Below are 19,381 nucleotides of genomic sequence, written 5' to 3'. Positions count from 1 at the left end.
GGAAACCAGCTGGGCAAAAAAAAAAAAAAAGAAGAAGAAAATGAATAATGATGCAGGCTTGCTATCATTTGCACCCAAAATTGTTCACAGTCATTGCACAGTGGCTCAAAATTCTGTAAAGCTTCTGTTAACCCTGACCCTCCACAAGCATCAAACCAGCTGTCTCCCTATCGGTGCCAATTAGGCCTTGGTGCACTACAATATTTCATATACAATATTTGCTGACCACTCGAGAGCCGTGCTAATAATGAGTGTTTAGCAAAGGCAGAAGTAGCTTGATGCCGACAGAGCGCCGCAAAACCTCTCAGGAGGGAGTGGGGTTAGATAGCTGGGTATGTGACACTAGACGGCGCTGTTTGCCCCTAATTTCCTGACACAGTGGTTCTCCAATTCTGACCAAGAAGTTTTTTGTGCCGTAACTCAACGACACCTTTACAGTGTCGACGGCAGATCAGAAACCAGTCTGAACCAGTATGAAGCCTTTCTGTAACGGTCACCTGTAACGGTTTTGGAGGGTGCTGTAAAAAAAAAAAAAAAAAAAAAAAAATGTTGTCATGGCAACAGTTCAACAGATTAAAAAAAAAAGCCTTTATTTTTATTTGATTGTTTAGTTTGAAGGTCACGTTAGTAGGAAATGTAGAACTAGAGCTGCAATGACTGGTCAGTTATTCAATTAGTTGATCAAAAGAAAATGAATCTGACAATTGATCGCTTACTATGTACAAGTTTTTTTTCCAAGTAAAGACACCAAATGTTTTCTGCTTCCAGCTTCTCGAATGTGAAGATTCGCTGATTCGTGCCTGATATGATAGTAAACTGAATATCTTTGGGTTTTGCAGCCTGAATTTTTTTGAATAAATATGAATACAGTAAATTACCTTGGGCTGTCTGAAATTACAACAGGATTTTTTGACAGTTCATAGACATGATTAATCAAGAAAATAATTAGCAGATTAATCTAATTGTTAGTTGCAGCCCTGTATGGAATCACTGTCAATAAGTTTTTGTAAAGATGAATTAATAAATGTTTATGGTAGTTTCACTGAATTTTATAGCGACACTGACAGAGAAACTGTATTTAATGATCTGTCTTGCCATTACCTGACCTGCTTCCTAAAATAAGGTCAGTATTGGACCCAATTACATGTGCATCCTTGGTTGCATGGAGAAAAACACTATAGTAGTCTGAATGTTCCATATACACTCATTAGCACTAACAAATGATTAGCTTTTTTGACATTGAAATTCATTTCAAATGGTCTCAATTGATTGAAAAATGCCATTAGTGCTGCATATTTTACAGGAAAGGTCCATGAGAACACACAGTAGACTCTTACTATGTCTAATCTTATCTGTATTAATACCCTGCAGAAAGGCTGGACTCATAAGTACTGTACATATCACTCCTGTGATGATTCTGAGGAAGTGAAATGCGAACCACATTTTTAGTAAGACTTGAAAACATGACACAAGATTACAGAAGCTGAATACAGAGACAAAATATATTCCCAACAGAAAAAAGATAAAAATTCTTCATCAATTTAACATTCAGAACAGTTCTTCAGGTGCGCATATTAAGTATTCCAGGATTTGCAGTGAAGCCTTAAAAGGCAGGACGGCTGCCTACTGAGAAGAAGACGGAAGAGCAATTAATTTGTTGAAATAAATAATAATGCATTATCCTTTTAAAATCAGCAGCGTGGGCTCTGCATTACCTCTGACAGCCTCAGCATCTCTGCAGCTCAAGCCAGTGTGGTAAATAGCATTGTATGACTGTTCACTCTCAGTTACTTCAGGACAGTTCAGAATGTCAAAGAAATAAATTATATTTTGCAGAGATTATTAAACAGGACTCCCGGAATTCATTAGCTAAAAGCCAAAATGGGAGATGGAATGACTCAGGCAGACTAAATGTTTTTCTTTGGGGCGAACGCTGGAGCCTTGGGTGACTGTTTGCAGAAAAAGCTGAAAGGGACAGAGGGATGACATTAGCCAAAGGTCAGAATCAAACTGCCAATTGAAACACCAGGACGCCCCCAGCCAAACCAAAATTTCATGATTCCTTCTCCTCCCTCCCGAAGGTGTTCTTCCAGATTCCCTGCGCTCACTGTCGGTTAAAATGAGAAACATTTTCGCTCTGATTACTGTTTTAACTTGGAGCACGAGTCGAAGTGAAAAAAACAAACAAAAAAAAAACAACGGAAGCAGAAGAGCCACACGTCTATTCTGCCAAATATTTAAGTATCCACTTTGCCTCCACTGCTGCGGTCGAAAGGCAAGAGAGGAGAAAATTAAACTTTTCTCTCCGTACTCCATCTGGAGCCACTGTGGGCGGCACTTTTCTCCAAGTGTTGGCGGAGTTTACTGTCATTCTGCTCTTGAAAATAATGAACATTCGGTCTGCAGTCGTACCACCTATCCCGCCATCTTCTGCTTTAATGGAGGAAAGAGGGAGTGATGGACAGAGAGATGGGGGTGAAAGAGTAGAGGCAGAGAAAGTTAGACAGAAAGTTAGAGACCAGGGCATGAGGCGCTGCCAAGAGGAAAACTGATTTTCATTCAAATTAAGGTTTTGCAACAACTTAATTTGTAAAAATGTGTTTTTCACGCCACGTTTCCAAAATAAGACGAGTAGTCAGCGAGCGAGGAAAGACAGAGGAGAGAAAATATAGATAGACAGAAAGATAAATAGATGTTAATGGAGCTCATGTTCCTTAAATGATATTGAAAGTAGCTCCTGATACTTTGCCCACCTCCCACAGTTAAGACAGACAAATGGACAGAAAGGGAAGAACCAATATAAAGTGCCATGAACTAACCAAGGTATAGATCAAAAAAATAAAAATGTGGTCAATTTTTAATGTAGCAGTATTTGATGTAGTGCACTGTGTGCGGAAGCTCTCTGGCAGTAAAGTAGCATTGAATATTAATGAGGGAATAATACTGCACGTATAGAATTGGCTGGAGAAGCCCTGTCGAGACCCTTTCCTCTACAAGGAGAATAAAAGAGAATAAAGCCATTATAAATCATTCTCTGCTTAGCTCAGGAGGGAGCGCGCAGGCACGCCACCCATTTTATTCTAACAGACACACGACCATTTAAAACTGACCATGCTCAGCGGTTATGTTTTGTGTGTGTTTACGTGTGTGTGTCAAAAACCCTCCACATGTCAAAACAAGAATAAAACACTCACGCGTGAACACCGCTCTGCCAAAACTCGATATCTTTGGCTGATTCTCCCATAGGGGTCCATGCGTTTTAGACATTTTACCATACATTTTTAATGGTTTGGCTCCCTCTCAGGGGTCATGAAATATTTATTGAACGCAGCATACAGTGTCACAGCTGTCAATTACAGCGAATAAAAAATGCCTGAATCACAATTACTGCAAATATTGGAAGAAATAGGAGGAGTGATTCTCATATTCATTTGAATTTAAAGAGATAAAGTAGACCCGCCTTCAACATGCTTCCAGTTACATAACCCCCCCCCCTTTACACAAACACACACAAACATCACATTAACATTTTAAACGCACTGCTCATGCCGTTGTCCATGGGAAGCACATTTCATTCTTTCTGACATACTTTGCAGCACTGCCAAAACATTTGAATAAATATCAACAAAATGATTTATTCAAGGATGCTTCCACAGCTGTCGACTCACAAACCCCAAATTTTAGGGGAACAGCCCTGTGGCCCTTCAGCTACATAACAGCCGTTGTAAACACAGGCCTCCCTGCCCCGCCCTAAATATCTCAATTTTAGCATCTCCTCTTTCCACTAAATACATTTTCCAGAAACCCGACGCGGCTCGGTTTTCATCCAAGTTTAATTTGTTGGCAAATTATGATGTATTGGATAAGAAAAGCAGAGAAGAAATGGCAAAAACTAATAATAAAAAAAACCCTCCTCACTATCACAAACAAGCTTGGAGTAAAAACTAACTCTTGGCTGTATCAGAAGGTATGCAAAATTAAATGATGGAAGCCAATTTGTATGGATGCAGGTTTTTTTGTGATCAGCACAAACAATGTCTCAGTTTCATTACACAGCAATTTAAAGGTGGCACCGGATGCCCTACGAGGTTCGGCCGTAAATCTGCCCTCCACAGCGTCACAGCAATATCTGACCAGCTGTCTCTCCCACGTGTACATTAAGTCCCCATTGTGGTTGTACAGCAATTAGCTGGTACATTATATTATTGCCAAGCGCACTGCTTTGTTCTCATCTTCAAGAGAAACCATGAAATACAGCCAGCATTAGCTGACACTGAGGAACAATAACACGACCAATCAAAATCAATAGTTAAAAGACAGTTTGCGGGGGTCCAAAACCGATTAGCCCAATATCCAATCAATAAACAGGCTCACTCACTGCTGACAGGATGACCGCAATTTATAGGAGGCTGCAGGGGAAGCATCACACGTAGGTAATAACATCCATCTCACAGAAGATGAGTGGAGCCAGTTTATCTCCACACACGAGAGTTATATGAGGTCATAACCTTAGACAAAGCAAGGATCTGGATCAAACTGGATGAAGGCATCACAAGCAAGGCTGTGGAGTCATTACATCGTGGTCCACTGTACTGTTAAAAGGATAATTTTTTGGATTCATTTGGAAGTGTTTCAATTTATATTTCAATTCATCTGTGACAGAAAAACCATCTTTACTCCAAAGGGAAACAATTTTACACATGGAGGAATACAGGATCAAACCAATAGATGAGTTGCATTACGGGCAGTGCAGGATCCAGTGTTTTTGCAGGTATACCCATACTAGGCACTAAATGTCAGCATATGTCAACTTTGACTTTGACAAATGGTCTTTCCTAAGTCCTCTTACTTCATGGAAACGCAACACTTAACAGGTGGAGCAGCATTTCTGTGCTTCGTGCCAACAGGCAGCCTCTCCCAGCAAGTCACTCTTACAGCAGACAGCCACGGGGTCAAACTTCATTCTGCGCTGAGAGAGGGTAAACTCTGCAGGGTAGGTCAGGCTAACACAAAGCCACAGCGGTGCATCAAGGTGAATTTGAGCCACTTTTGGCAATTTTCAAGTTAAAGGATTCTGTAATTTGATGGGCTAACAATTTCTGTGTGCAGTCTTGAGACCGGCCGGTAGAAAAAGTGGGCATTTTTTGTGAAAATCGTTACAAACAACATGAAAGCTGGGGAGAAAATAAGAAAAGACGCCGAAAGCTTCAAGTCATCCATTTAAATTTGCCGCAATCCTACAGGTTAGGGAGACATATTAAGATAGACTGCAGCCGAGCTGATTTGTAAAGCCGTCAATCAGTCTCAAAGGAGACATGCCTGAGTGTAAACACAAGCAAGACAAGGATGCCATTCTGCTCCATTAGGGCTCAATCAGAACAAAGGTTTTAAAAAAAGAGTCTAGGAAGGAAAGAAAACTCTGAAGTGACCTTAGGATGGGCCTCACAGAGAGGGATCCTCCTTCAAGGACACACAGGAAAGAGAATATGTTCTTCTTTTCCTTAAAATCCAGAAAACCTATTTCACCCAGCTGTTCAAGACACCGGTGACTTGCACTTTTTTTTTTCTTTCTGAAAATAAACATATTCTTTACAGTTGGGTGCAAACAGTCCGGGGGTTTATTTTAAGGTCTGGACAAAGTTGCAACCCCTGTAACATCCGGATGACTGATTTTTTTTCCCCCCACACATATGCACATATGCGACCCACCTAGCACGGTGACGGTGGCTCTGGCGGTGCGGACTGGCATGGTGAAGATGGAGCAGGTGTACTCGCCCTCGTCGGACAGCTGCACGTCAGCGATGGTGATGGAGAGCTCCGTGGAGGTGGAGCGGTGCAGCTGGATGCGGTTATCTCTGAGCGCTGAGGGAGGAAGAGGAAGAACACATCAATCATTAGAAATGTGCACATATAATCTGCTTTATGCATTATTTAAGGAGATTTAAGTCTCATGAAGTATGCTTTTTAACTTTATAACTTAAGTACTGACTAATCTATCTTTCTTTATGTACTCCATACTGTTATTATTATTATTGCAGTGGGTATCTAATTGTCATATTGGCTCTGTACTTGATGCTTGTTTTGATAAAGAAGGAAAACAGAAAGGAAAGGAAGATGATTATAGGGTCAGACAGAAGAAGAAAGCAAGGGAGGAGGAACCAAGGGGAAAAGATAAAGGAAAGAAAGGAGTAGTTGTTTGAAGAAAGGAGGAGAGTAGGGTGGGGTAGGCAGGAAAAAGAAAGGGAAGAACTAAAGACAAGAGGAAAAGGAAGGGATGAAGGAAAACACATGGGCAGGAATGGATGGAGAAAGATAAGGGGGTGGTAGAGTGGAGGAAAGGAAGAAGGCCGTGCAGAATGGATTAAAGAATCTGATGAAGTAAGGATGAAAAGGAGAGACAGGAGGGAGAAAAGTAGGAAAGTATAGAGATATATGATAGGTATAAAGGAACAAACGAACGGGAGGGTGTGGGGGATGAGAGGGAGAAATATGAGTGAAGGATGAATAGGGAGAAGACAGGATTCAAAGAAGGAGAGAAGTAGAGAGTGAGAAGGGTGAGAGAGGAAAAAAGTACATAAGGAGAGCAGTGAAAAGGGAGAGAGAGGAAGAAAGTGGGGGGAAAGAGGGGAAATAAAAAGGGGAGAAATGGATGAAAGGAAAGTTAAAGGAGAGAATTATATAAAGCACAAGTTGAAGAAAGTAGGGAAAGAAAGAATGGAAAGAAAAGGAGCGGTAGTGGGAATGTGGTGAGAAAAATAAGGGAGGCGGGAACAGAGGAAGAAAGCGTGTGAAGGAGGGCGAGGAAGGATGGGGAGGGCCGAGCAAAAGAAAGTAAGAAAGATGATGTGCAGAATTTAAATCATGGGAAAGAGAAAGGTAAAATGGATAGGAGGAGGGAGGGGGAGAGAAAATGATGTAAGACAGAGAGAGGGGGTTGGGGGGAGGTGGAGAAGGAGGAGTGATGAAGATGAGGTGAGAGAGGAGGAAAAAATAGCCAAGATGTGAGCCCGAGCGAGGCAAAGAAAGACAAAGAGAGGAGTAAAGAGAGGAGACACAAATTGAGAATGAGAGACGAAAGAAAGTGCAGGCGAGAAAAAAAAAAACCTGAGAAAAATAAAACACAGGAAGCATAAATAGCAAGGAGAATAAGGGAGAGACTGTGAGGGATGCGTGGAGAGGGAGGGAAGGGGGGGGTGAAGAGGAGGGAGGCGGGGGGAACATAAGAGAGACATAAATGGCTTTGTCATCAATGAGAAATCCAGCCATGAAAGAGGGAGAGAGAGCGCAAGCGACCGAGATAGATGATGATGATGAAATGCTACGAAATAACCGCTCGTTTCCGTGATAGCATTGACCTCTACGGTGTTTGTGCAGCGTGATTGTCTCTCTGTCTCCCTGCATTCCTATCTGCCTGTCTATCTAGATGTCTAACAGTCTATCTCTCTGTCTCAATAAAGGCTTTCCAGCTTTGTTCTCTGGCGCCATCATGCAGAGTTGGCTCTTGGCAAATAGTGACTGAACGTACGACAATCAGAAAGAAAACAGATACCAGCAAAACACTACTGTGGTCAGGCACAGTGACTCGTCCGATTTGTTTCCAAACTCAAAGTTGTTTTAAGTTACTGTGGCACTATTTTTGTCTTATCCTCTCAAGGTCTCAACTCTGAAACACGAGGAGCTGAAGTATGAAAAGAGACAGCTATACTAGCGGCCATATTTTAGGTATTGTTAGTTGTACTACAAGTAGACGGGGAGGCTTCTGATGGCATGACGTAACACACACGGATGGGGACTCCGTGAGGATTTGCAGTTGACTGACAGATAAAGTGGCCCCATGGAGATCCTGCAGAAGCACTTCTCTTGGCTGTTTCATGGCAATTTTGACTATATTCTAATTGGACAGGGATGGGTGGGGTTAACAGTTACGCTCTAGTTCTGGTGTATTGTTAACAATACAAACCTTGTCAGCAACTGGTTGGAAATAACAGAGACAAGAGAAGCAGCTGTTCGTCAGTCAGCTAATATGCTAGCTCTCAACGGGCAACCTCCGGGGCTGAACAATGAATGAAGAGCCAAACGCTGCAGTTCCTCGAATGGCTACAAGAGGCTGGCTCCAAAAGCGAATCAATCCCCACAGACAAAAAATGCCAAATTTAACAACAGAAATAAACATGTTTACAGCCTGGTACAAAAAATGTTTTTTGCTCTCTATAGTTAAGTTCCCCTTTGTGGCAACTGTCTGGGGGGTGAATTTTTATATAGCTCACCTGTTTTAAGGTTATGTATAATTGAGGGCGTGGCCACTTTGTGTGACAGGTGGATGAGCGTATGCTTGCCACAAACCACTGTGCAGGGAAGTCTTAGCTCTACACATGCCCCATTATGGGATTAGCCAGGAGTTAGGCGGAGTCAGGCACTGCCAAGATGGCGACGTTGGAGCAGCCCACTCTGAGCCTCAAAACCACTCTACATAAACCTATTGGTGACGCCATGGAAGCTACGTCCATCTTTCTTTACAGTCTATGGGTACTATTTGTGTGATGTTTGTTCAGTAAATTTGCTTTTAATCTATGTTTTTCCAAAAGTTTTAGTTAGTCCCACTATATCAACAGCAACACATCATCTTGACTAAACTGTACAACACCATGTTTAGCTAGCTATATAGTCTACAGGCTAATTGTAAAAGAAACTGATGCTAATGCTAACGATAGTCAGGGTGCAGTAAGACTGTCAATGAGATTAAGCTACATGGTGAGATACAGTCGTGTTAGTGAGTGTCCTATTGAATAAAATTCATACCGTAATATTTAGCTCAGAGTTCACAAGTTGCTACATATACAAATATGTCTGTGTCTCTCTGAGGTTTGTGGTTTTGTTTTGTCTCTTCTTTTCTCATTCCTAAGCATGGTGAAAAAGCAAATGCCAATTTTTCTAGTAAGTGTTCTCATTACTTGAACTGCCTAAACACCTAGCATGCTACTCGACATCACAAGTGGACAGTACAACCTGCGCAGGTTTCCATCAGTACACAGCGATAATCATGTCTCAGCACAGGAATTAACCACGTCTTTGTAGTTCTATTGAGATAACCAAGTTTGTTTGTTTGTTTGAAGCACCGTCTCACAGGCTTGAAGTGTGCTCTGCTGCACCTGCAAACACACTTATAACAGTGATGTCACAGTGCGCTGACCACAGCTCGAGCACCTTTCTACACCAATGCGACAAGTTCAGAACTTCAAACTATGAGGATCAGCAAAAAACAAGTCATTAATTCATTTTAGATGGTAAGATTGTGTGGATGGGTGAATAAATGTTGCAGTTTAATTGTATGTTATGGTTACCCTTTGTTTCCCATCTCATTGTTTATCTGCCTTTCTCAGTACTGAGCCACATCGGTGTCAGTCTCTTCATCTTTGTCTTTCTTACTGTCTCACTATTATCTCCATCTTTTCCATCTCTCTATCTGTCTATTTGCCTGTCTATCTATATTGCACTCCCACACACACACACACACACACACACACACACACACACACACACACACACACACAAACCTCTGTCAGTTTTTTCTTGGTATTTTTCAGTTATTTCATCCAACACTACTTTATCTTCATGCCTTATCACTAAGCAAGGTCACTGCATCTGTCTTCATGAGCTTCCCTCTCCATGTGTGTGTGTGTGTGTGTGGGTGGGTGGGTGGGTGTGTGTGTGTGTGTGGGTGGGTGTGTGTGAGGCATATGGTCACTCACTAACACGCTCACACACACTCACACACACACACACACACACACACACACACACACACACACACACACACACACACACACACACACACACACACACATGCCCTCTGGACCCAACGCTCAACTATCAGTCTCTTTAATTCTCTTCCCTTCATCTCTCCTCAATCTCCCCTCTTTCCCTCTCTCTTGTTCTTCTTCGTCTTTCTCTCACCCATTTCTAATCTTTTCTGACTCCAGGCTTTTCTCTCTCCTTTTTCTTTTTTTTTTTGTTCTTTCTTTCTTTTTTTTTTTTTTTCATTAGAAACGATGTATATTGCTTGCGAGTACAGGTGTGATGGATTTTCAAAAACGATATGATATCTAGTTACGGGGGCGTATCGATCTGGAGGCCCCTGAAAATTGTACATGAGCCTCACGCTGTTTAGATGCAATGTGGGCAACATAAATAGTCTGCCGATAGGTCACACGCAGCTGTTCGGCTCTTGTTTCTGTGGTCAAAGAAAGTAATGAATTTCTTATTATTGAGATGAACTGGATTAGTGGATGAGTTGTGTATGTGTCTGTGTGTGTGGTAGGGTAAAGGAATATAGTTGCAAAGTAGAAGTCCTGTTCATTTTCTCAGAAGATGTAAGGTGACTGACATTTGGAGCACTTCCAAGGCTTGGCTGGACATGAAACTCTAAACATCTAAGCTTAAGAGTTCGCAACTTCTGACACACACACTGAAGTCTTTTTTAAAACTTTTGGAAGTTTGTGTTCTTGTCTCCTCTTCTCATTCCTTATGTGGAAAAGCAGAATATACAAATGCAGTCACCATTTCTCAGCAGGCAAAAATGTGGTGAAAATGAAACTTTCCTGGTTAAATTGGCAACACAAAAATGGGTCTCATGGTTTAGGGGTTAAGACGCCCACAGTGAGGCACAACATTCAGTCTGAGTCCAGGTAGATACCTCTGTTACATCTCTCTGTCGTTTCCAGTTCAGAGTCAATTTTGAATGAATTCACCAACTATTGTTCATGTTCTCACTTGTAACAACGGGACATTTTGAATCTGCTACTGTGATAAAGATATTATCTCTGGGATGCTAGCTCTGTTTTGTGCCTCTGACTGGGTCCTTCTCCATAGCAACGTCAGCTGACGCTTATAGGTGTTGCTGTATTTAGAGACTTCTGTAAACCAGACAGAAATAAAACATGATTTCTCAGAGATAAAGTTGAGATAACTTAAGGTGTTTCAGAAACAGAGCGTCTTACTGCAAAGCAGTCAACAGGTCGGTGAGCCAATCAGAAGAGAGGAGGCTCTGAGCCTGTGTTCTGATTGGCTGATTGTTTTCTGAGTGATCAAATGAAAATATAACAAATTCAGGGAAACACTAAGATAAACCAAATCCAGCAAGGTTGGATGATGGGTCCAGGTGGGTGGGGCTTGGGGCATGGCTGAGATCAGTGACTGCTTTTTTGTGACATCACAGAGTTACAGAAATCCTGACGGCTGGTTCTAAGGCTAGGTTTCTGAATACAGGCTGTGTGCATTTCTCTGTGGACTGAGGCTTTGATACTTTCACAGTATTAATATAGAAGCTATACCTGCTTTATAATCAAACAACACATGGAAATATCACTTTATACAATATGGGACCTTTAACACAAAATGCCGCATTGTCTTAATTTTAATTTCTTACTTCCCAACTTGCATCTATTAGCGTTCGCTCTCACACTTTACAACCTTTAGGTGAAATGTGGTATGATACACAGACCAAAGAAAACGAGTCAATAACAAATTAAATGCATCATTAAATATTAATTTAGTGTCAGTTGCTCATAAGTACAGGCAGTTACGTGCATTAACAAGTGACTTTCATGTTTGACAGATGCATGCTGGTCCAGCAAAAGTATAAAAAAGATGGCAGAGCAGAAAACACTTGAGCCACAAATGACATGCTGTGGTTTGGTCATAGACTCTGGCACGCAGACTGGAATGACTGCATTGTCTCCAGCAGCCCTGTAGGGTTGTTAAATTATCAAGGAGACTCCTGTGATTCTTTGCTGAGGAAGATTGAGTGTAATTAATAACTCTGAACAGGTCGAAGAAATACTTCTACAAATAGCTGCTCCCTCGGCTGTGCAACCTTTGTGTGTGTGCAGGAGGGTGTAAAGGGTTTTTAAGTGATGTCAGAGGGGCTTTCAGCTAAGGAGAAGGTGCGTATGTGTGTGTTGATTACATACCGAGTACAGGATCTGCTTATCAGCTAACAAACCTTTTTCTACATCTCTGCTTGCAAATGCATCTGCATGTCTCTGTTGCTTGTGTGTGTGTGTGTGTGTGTGTGTGTGTGTGTGTGTGTGTGTGTGTGTGTGTGTGGTTGTGGCCAGACAGTGGGTCTTGTCTGCAGCTCAAACTTGAGACTCCATACTCCCCAAAGGTCCAACTGTTGATCTGGTCACAGGAGCTATTTTCGCCTACTTGTCATCTTCCTCCACCTCCTCCTCTTCCTCCTCCTCCCTCAATCTTTCTCATGCTCTTTCAACTTCAAACCTTCAGGAAGAGAGGAATTCTCCCACAACACATACTGAGTGCACATACATATATATTCCTTTTTCATCTGCCTCCTGCTTCCTTACGCCTTCCCAACCAAGTTTCCACTCTGCCGAGAACTCTCTCAAATTCAAATTTGCTTTATTGGAACGACAGGGGGAGAAACCTGTGTTGCTGAAGCAAAGTACATCAGTTACAGACCAATATTTTTTTTCTAACTCTATCTCACTCCCAGCTTCTCCGTCTCCTCATTTCCCTCTTTGGCTCAACCTGAATCTCAACCTCCCACCTCATTCCGTCCATTCCTATTCCGATCCATCTGTCTATCCCTCGTCCCTGCCTTGTTCTCCTCTTTCCTCTTCTGCCCTCTCTTTCCCTCCATCACTCAGCCCTCTCTCTCATTTTGTTTTACATTCTATTACGCATTTAGCTGACACTCTCATCCAAAGAGACTGCCTCTCTTCTTCCATCTCTGTCTCTCTCTCTCTCTCTCTCTCTCCCACACATGTCGCCTCCATCCTCCCATCTGTTTCTGAATATTCTCTCCAGCTCCCTAATTATCTGTCCTTTCCGACAGCTGATCTGGGTTCAGTGACCGCAGGCTTCCCTTGATCATACCGTCCCCACTGATCTGAGAGCGTCAATTGATCGTGGATCACTGTGCCAACTATGAAACACTTGATAAACACACACCTCTGTCTGTTTTATCCACCTTCCCCCTCCTTCTCTCCACCTCTTTCTCCCTCTCAATCCACTTGTCTCACTTGCTCTACCTTCAGACAGAATTAAAAAATAATCATTTAGAGGCAGCAGCTGAAATGTATGCAAAATCAATGGAAGGAGGCAAACGAGAGCAAGATGAAGCAAAATTTGCCCAAGGTGGTGCAAATTGAAGCAAGGAAGCATTAGTTCCAGTTTAAACTTGAGAGAGAAATGTTCCCAACGGTGCATCAGCTTCGAGCAACATGCCAATGAAATTCTGCCATGTAGTATTTACAGCAGCGAAAAATGTCCATTGGGGATTTCTGGCAAATACTGACCGATGACACATCCTAAGAGCTAGATTACCTAGAGAAAACACTGCTCCTGCTGGCTGGCTTAGCCTGGTGCAAAAGGATTAAAAAGAAAGCACGGCAGAGTGAAATGTATCATGCTGAAGCTTAGATTCTTTTCTCATCTGTCCTCACCTTTATAAAGAAAAAAATAAATCGAGGAAGCAATTATCATAACGGCTGCCACTACATCAGCCTTCTGTTTATAGCTACTTTTAGTTGTCTGCGCATCATCGCGTCAACTTCACTGCACAAAGGATCAGACTCATGCAAAATAAAGTGAGAATATTTTCACCTCTCTTCCTATGTCTCTTTATGCTCTTTACTCTAAGCTACACTAACCAGGTACTGGCTGCAGCTTCATTTTCAGTGCACACACAGAGAGTCATATCAATCTTTCCATCTGCCTCAAGGCAACAACAGAAAGGTGAATAAGCATAGTTCCCAAGCTGAACTATTAGGATTTTGGAGTCGGCCGGTTTAGGGTTAAATCAAAGATTTAACTTGTAGTAGAGCTAAAGAAAAAAACGCACATATTCTTGTGTTGGACAGCGGGTAAACATCAGAAGGGAAAACTTGCACAATCCCAACTCTATTGCAGTCTTTTTATTTATAACTCTATGAATGTATGTTTTGGCACAACCTAAAGACGCCCATATGCCAAAATGTTGAGTCATTGAACTAAAAATAAAAAAGACTGCATCTGAGTCATGACTGTTTCCACCTTTTTCTGTTAAAAATTATAGTGTAGAGCCATAACAATTAAGCTAACACAGTACTAATGTATGCTTGTCTCTACTTTTATGTCTACTTTATTGATTTTTATTTTCCTTTCATTGGGAGAGAGGCAAAAGGCCAATTTCAGAATCACATGGGAGATGTTTTTCATATATTTACTTCATTAACCTCAAAAATAAATTGGGTTTTTTCAACGTTGAATCCTCTGCGCGCCTGTCTCTTTCTTCTCCTCCCGCCTTGTCTTCCTTTACACGTGATTATTTTTAAGGACACATGGAAAAATACAGAGTTCAGACGAGAAAGAGAAAACATAGAAAAAGGCTTCTTTCAAGTGCTAGATTTCAAAAGTCTCTCCTGCAGTCTTTCGGTCCTGTGATGGTTGTTGTTAATACATCCTCCAGAGAGCCTTCCCAGACACCAAGAAAACTTTGAATGATGCGATGTGGATCAATAGTTTATCAGAAAATGTCAAAAAACAACTCCCGCCCTGCATCTGGACTAGCGTCTCGCACTGTGTTGCGAGCAGTCATTGGCGCTTTGTCTCGTTCTCCGAGAGGCTGACTGGGGATCCAACCATCAATTTCGATGTTTTTTTGCATTGTGCTCGTTTCACTTAAGATTGCTTAGCGCTATAAACTTCAGAAGTGCTTAGCATGCGTTTTTAATGGAATGATTTACAAGTTAGTGGTTTTCACCACAGTTAAAGTCTGCCTACTCAATATCCTCCCAGTAGGCGAGACCATTCCTGTCTACCATGGTTTGTAAATCACCAGAGCCCCATTACCTTGTTAAATTGTACTGAGGTAGATAGCATTTCTGATGTATGCTGATAAGCTTTTGTGGAAAGGAAAGAAACCACACATGACTAGTAAATAACATTATAGGTGGAGTGAGAGCAAATATCTGATTGTTTTTTTTTCTTATCTGGTGAGGAAATGTGTTTGCAAAACCTCAAATTATGAGTATTCACACTTTCCGGTTTACTTTTATTGTCTGCATACTGTGGGTCCACTTCTCTGTGTAAGCCGTGTGTCTGGCCTCATGAAGTTTAATGAAATAAACACGGCCTTAAATGTATATGCCACGGTCCTTGGACAAGAAATGAAAAGAGTGTTATGTGGCGGTCACACAAGTGGAAACAGGTGGAGTGAAGAAAGCGAAGTTGTTAAAGTGGGCAGATGCATTTGCTTTCAACGCTTGATAACCTTGGTTCAGCTCCTGAATCACACAGGAAAGTTTTTTGAGTGTTTTTTTTTTTCCCAAAATAGTTTTTTTTTTTTTTTTTTGTTCCTTTTAATCAGGAGCAACCAACCAAAACAAATACCCTTATTCATCCTCATTCCTGCGGCTGAGAGTTAACCGTTCGCTAACAAACTGAATATACAGTGCTCCATTTGTGGTACTGTCATATAATCCTTTCAGGATGGAGGAGAGTAAGTGTGTTTCAGAGTTTGTGCTCACTTTATGAGACTGTTTTTTGCGATGACGCTGGTGCGAGCATCTGATCTAAGTTGCGATGGGAAAGTAAAGTCCACTCCTGTCCACCTGGTGCGTCGTTTGCGAAGGTGTATGTAAATGATGTAACATCAGGACAAACATTTGTCACTGCAATTCTTACTGAATAACATAACAGATCTCAAGCATCCAGAGAGGTGCAGGCTCGCATTTCAAGGTTTGTTTTAATATATTTGGTTCATTTATTTGCAGCTAATTGGCTTCGAAATCTCTTCACTGAACAATAGGACATAAAGCTAAATACTGCGCAGCTCAATTTAAAATGATGATTACACTTGGAACAAAAGACTTGTTATAAAAATATTTCTGGTTACCAAAGGCGCATCGTACTGTCGGCGAGTAAAGCCTGAGAATCGTCTGTCAGGACGCTCAGGGCTTTTTTCCTGTCCTGACAAGGAAAACATCTTTGTTGGAGCAGCTTCATTAACAGTACACTGTAGACTACTGTCTGTTTTGTGCTGGTCTTTAAGAAACATTAGTTTAGTCTGTCAGAGATTGCCTGATTCACACTGTGGCCAAACTGAGCTTTAAACAACACCAATGTCACGTTGCTTTACCTTCAAGGTTCGTGACTCATTTCCACCTCTGCCAGACTAATACACAAAACAGTCACATGCATCCCTCCCTATCTTGGAAAGGAGATAAAACACTGCTAGATGATTGGTTAGAAAGGGTCGTGCTTCTGATGTTGGGTTATTATCATGTTGTCAAGCGATAACTTAGTTTCTAATTTCACCTCCTAGCCCTCGTCTGGGGTTTACTAGTTATTCTGCCAGCTGTGCCAAAAAAAAAAAAAAAAACTCACCCCAGAGCCTGAGGTTCAGGTGAACCAAACCATTATGTCAGGTGAAACGTTAGCAGACTCTCAAACGGGGGTTTGAAAAAAACAGATTTTTGAAGACTTACTCACTCTCAAGCTGTTGCGTCTCCTAGGAAGAAATCCGGCAGTCTTAATTGATGTGCTGAATTAATACTAGTTTAAGGCTTGTTTAAGTTGTTCTGGATGAGAGCGTCCGCTAAAAGCCAAATACTTGAATGTAATGTCCTTGTTTGTTGGGCTGTCCTTGTCTTGATTTCAGTGTTTTGGTTTCCTCCGCTGCTCTTTATCTCCCTCATGTCCATCTCCCTGTCTCAGTGTCTCTCTCTGTGTCTCCTGGTAGTCTGGCATTAATGTAGGAACCCATCTGTTTTCATGCTTTCCTAGCTGTCTAATCTCTTCTATTAGCAGCACTGGGTCTCTTTTTTTCCTCCCCTCATCCATCCATCCACTCCCACGCGTTCCCTCCGGGGTAACTGTGGTTCCTTAAAAGGGTCTTAAAATAAATTATCGAGAATTAAGGAATTAAAATGTATCGAAATGTCTTGAAATGGCTACAGATCTCGGATCATTTCTTTCTCAGCCGTGGAATGACGGGTTCCTCTGCTCTAAATGTTCACAGATTAATACAGGACAGGATTAGCTGTAAAAAGAATTTCTTTTGTCACTGTATCTGCTTTAAAAAACACAACTGGGCTTTGTGTCCCTTAACAATTAATTTCCTGCTTTGCTTTATCTTTATCTAGTCAGTTTTAGTTGCAGGACTCTCATTTTGCTCTGCCCCACTGGAACCAGGCTGCTTTTCTCAGTTTTGTTCTTCAGCTTTTTAAAAAAAATAAGAAAAAATTCTGTTCACTTCCATTTAAAAAAAAAATAAAAAAGAGCCCACACTATGTCCCTTCTGCTGTGTCTTCATCTCCCCGTATCGCCTCTCATCTGTGTAAAGCAGGGTCAAATTAAACTGATATCAATGGCTTTGGTTGCCGAGATAATGATAAAAGTCAGCTTGAGCTTTCGATCTACCACGGAGTATTGGATCGAATCAATGATTACCCCGGCAAAATCTGCATTTCATATATCACAGCCCTTTTTTTTTTACATTATTTGTGAATACGAAACCTTTCTAAATTAAATTCAAGGTCCCTTTCTCTGTATCCTCGGACTCATTCCTCTTCTCTCTATAATGTCACACCTACAACTCCGTCTGTTATTCTTAATAGGGTCACCTGTTTAGATTTAGTTTAAAGTACTTGAATTCAGAGCAACATCCATCCTTCTGTCTTCTGTTATTTATCTCATTCCTCCGTCTTCGTGGCTCTGATCTCGCCGTAGTGCATTTTCTACTCTGCAGTGAGGCAGCCGTCACTGTGAGGATTTGTCAGTCATCATTTTCTTCTTCTTCTTCTATGTCTCATCATGCTTTTTCGTCCAGTCTTTGCTCCCTCCGCTCCATACATCTTTCTCCACTCTCCAAAACTTGGTGCACGCTGTGCGGCGCTGGAACGTACCGGTGGAGGACTTGTGAGATTTTTCTCATTCCCCATCTCCTCTTCTTCTTCTCCTCTCTTCAATCAACTCTCTTATTTCTTTTCCTTTTTCCGTTCCTGTTCTAGTATATCTGTCTTTTTCTCTGTACTCCGAACTCTCATCCCTTCATGTCTTGCTGTCTTAACTCTGAAGCACACTGTCTGCGCTGTGCTGCTCGGGCCAACTGCATAGATGACTTGCTGCTCTCTTTCAATCTATCTTTTGGATCATTGAGGAATTTTCAGTCACAGTTTTTCTCCTCCCTGCCTCACTTGATAGATCCCACCATCCTTTTTATTTTTACTTTCTTAATCTGTCTGTGCTTACTTCCTCTTTCCCTTTCTCGGCTGGACTGTTTTTTCCATGTCAACCCAAAGGAGCAGAACGTTGTCACAAAATGACTCTTTATTTTCCTATAGTCAACACTGGTCTCTTTTAACTACAATCGCAATCTTTCCTCGACTTTGAAGGCGCACGAGTCGATACTTTCATACTCACAGTAGATCGGACGACTGAGCGTAATGTGGATGGAGTCGCACCCACAGAGAATTATCAGCTCTACAGAGGCACCACAGAGCTTTTTGGTGTTTTTCAGCTCACAACCTCACTGTTTCTGCTCATAGATCTTGCTTCAAGCTGGTTTCAGCAAAAAACTAAAAAAATGTAAAAAAAAAAACCTGTGCGCTTCCTGCTGAGCACCAAATGGCAAACAGGCAAAATCAGAAACATGTTGAAGCATTTAGCAGCTAAAGAGCTGGATACAGAGACCAAAATAGAGCTAATAGGAGAGAGAATATTGGAGTTCTATTTATTGCAAACGTGTTAGCAATGACAACTTCGGAGGTGGTAAAATGTCTCGTATACTGCCTGTTGTGCTGCACCCAAAAGGAATCATCAGTTACTCCAGATTTATGTAGTTCTTTTAAACATGACCATGAGTGTTGCAGAACCTTAACCAAACAGTTTGGGGTCTAAACTTAACTAATACTTAACCGTGGTTTAGTGGCACATCAGAAAACACCAATAAATTCTAAATAAATAAATTCAGATCAAGTCAAAAATCGTCTTTTCTTTTTTTTCTCCCCCCTGTCTCTCTCTCTCTCTCTCTCTCTCTCTCTATCTGCTACTCTCTCCCCCATAAAACTGTTGTCTTCCGTTTACCACTCCTCTCTACGTTCTTGTCCCTTATCATCACGTTTCATCTCTCCTACATCAACCACTAACTCCCGTTCCTCCTTTATTTTTCTATCTTTCTGTTTTCAAAACACAAGATCTTAATTTCCATCTTTTTCCCTCCATCTGCTGCACTTTGAAGGGAAGATATGGGATGAATTCTGAGCTCCCATCATGCTCCTCTCCCCTCTCTGCGTTCCAAAGTACAGCATCTGCTGTGCAATGTTGGAGCACCACAGTGGGGAGATGCTGCTCCCTCTCGCTTCTTCCTCCTAACCCC

The 19,381-nt window shown here is 41.6% G+C and overlaps 1 protein-coding gene across 5 annotated transcripts in view; it reads right to left on the bottom strand.

Annotated features, from left to right (window-relative positions):
- Positions 1–19,381, bottom strand: part of cadm3 (cell adhesion molecule 3) — an 89,805-nt gene that overhangs the window by 30,389 nt on the left and 40,035 nt on the right. For all 5 annotated transcript variants that reach the window (XR_002761728.2, XM_023424528.2, XM_023424530.2 and 2 more), the window contains exon 4: positions 5,710–5,862. Coding sequence is in view for 4 of the 5 variants with exons in the window: in XM_023424528.2 (XP_023280296.1) it covers positions 5,710–5,862 (153 nt within the window). In the remaining variant the exon portion in view is untranslated. The remainder of the gene's footprint in view (positions 1–5,709; positions 5,863–19,381) is intronic.

This window comes from Seriola lalandi, unplaced genomic scaffold (genome assembly GCF_002814215.2).
Source record: "Seriola lalandi dorsalis isolate HSWRI2012SDOR001 ecotype SW California unplaced genomic scaffold, Sedor1 jcf7180002054736, whole genome shotgun sequence".
Taxonomy (NCBI): Eukaryota; Metazoa; Chordata; class Actinopteri; order Carangiformes; family Carangidae; genus Seriola; species Seriola lalandi.
The sequence above is the reverse complement of the archived record's forward strand: the minus strand, read 5'-3'. Positions and strand labels throughout refer to the sequence as shown.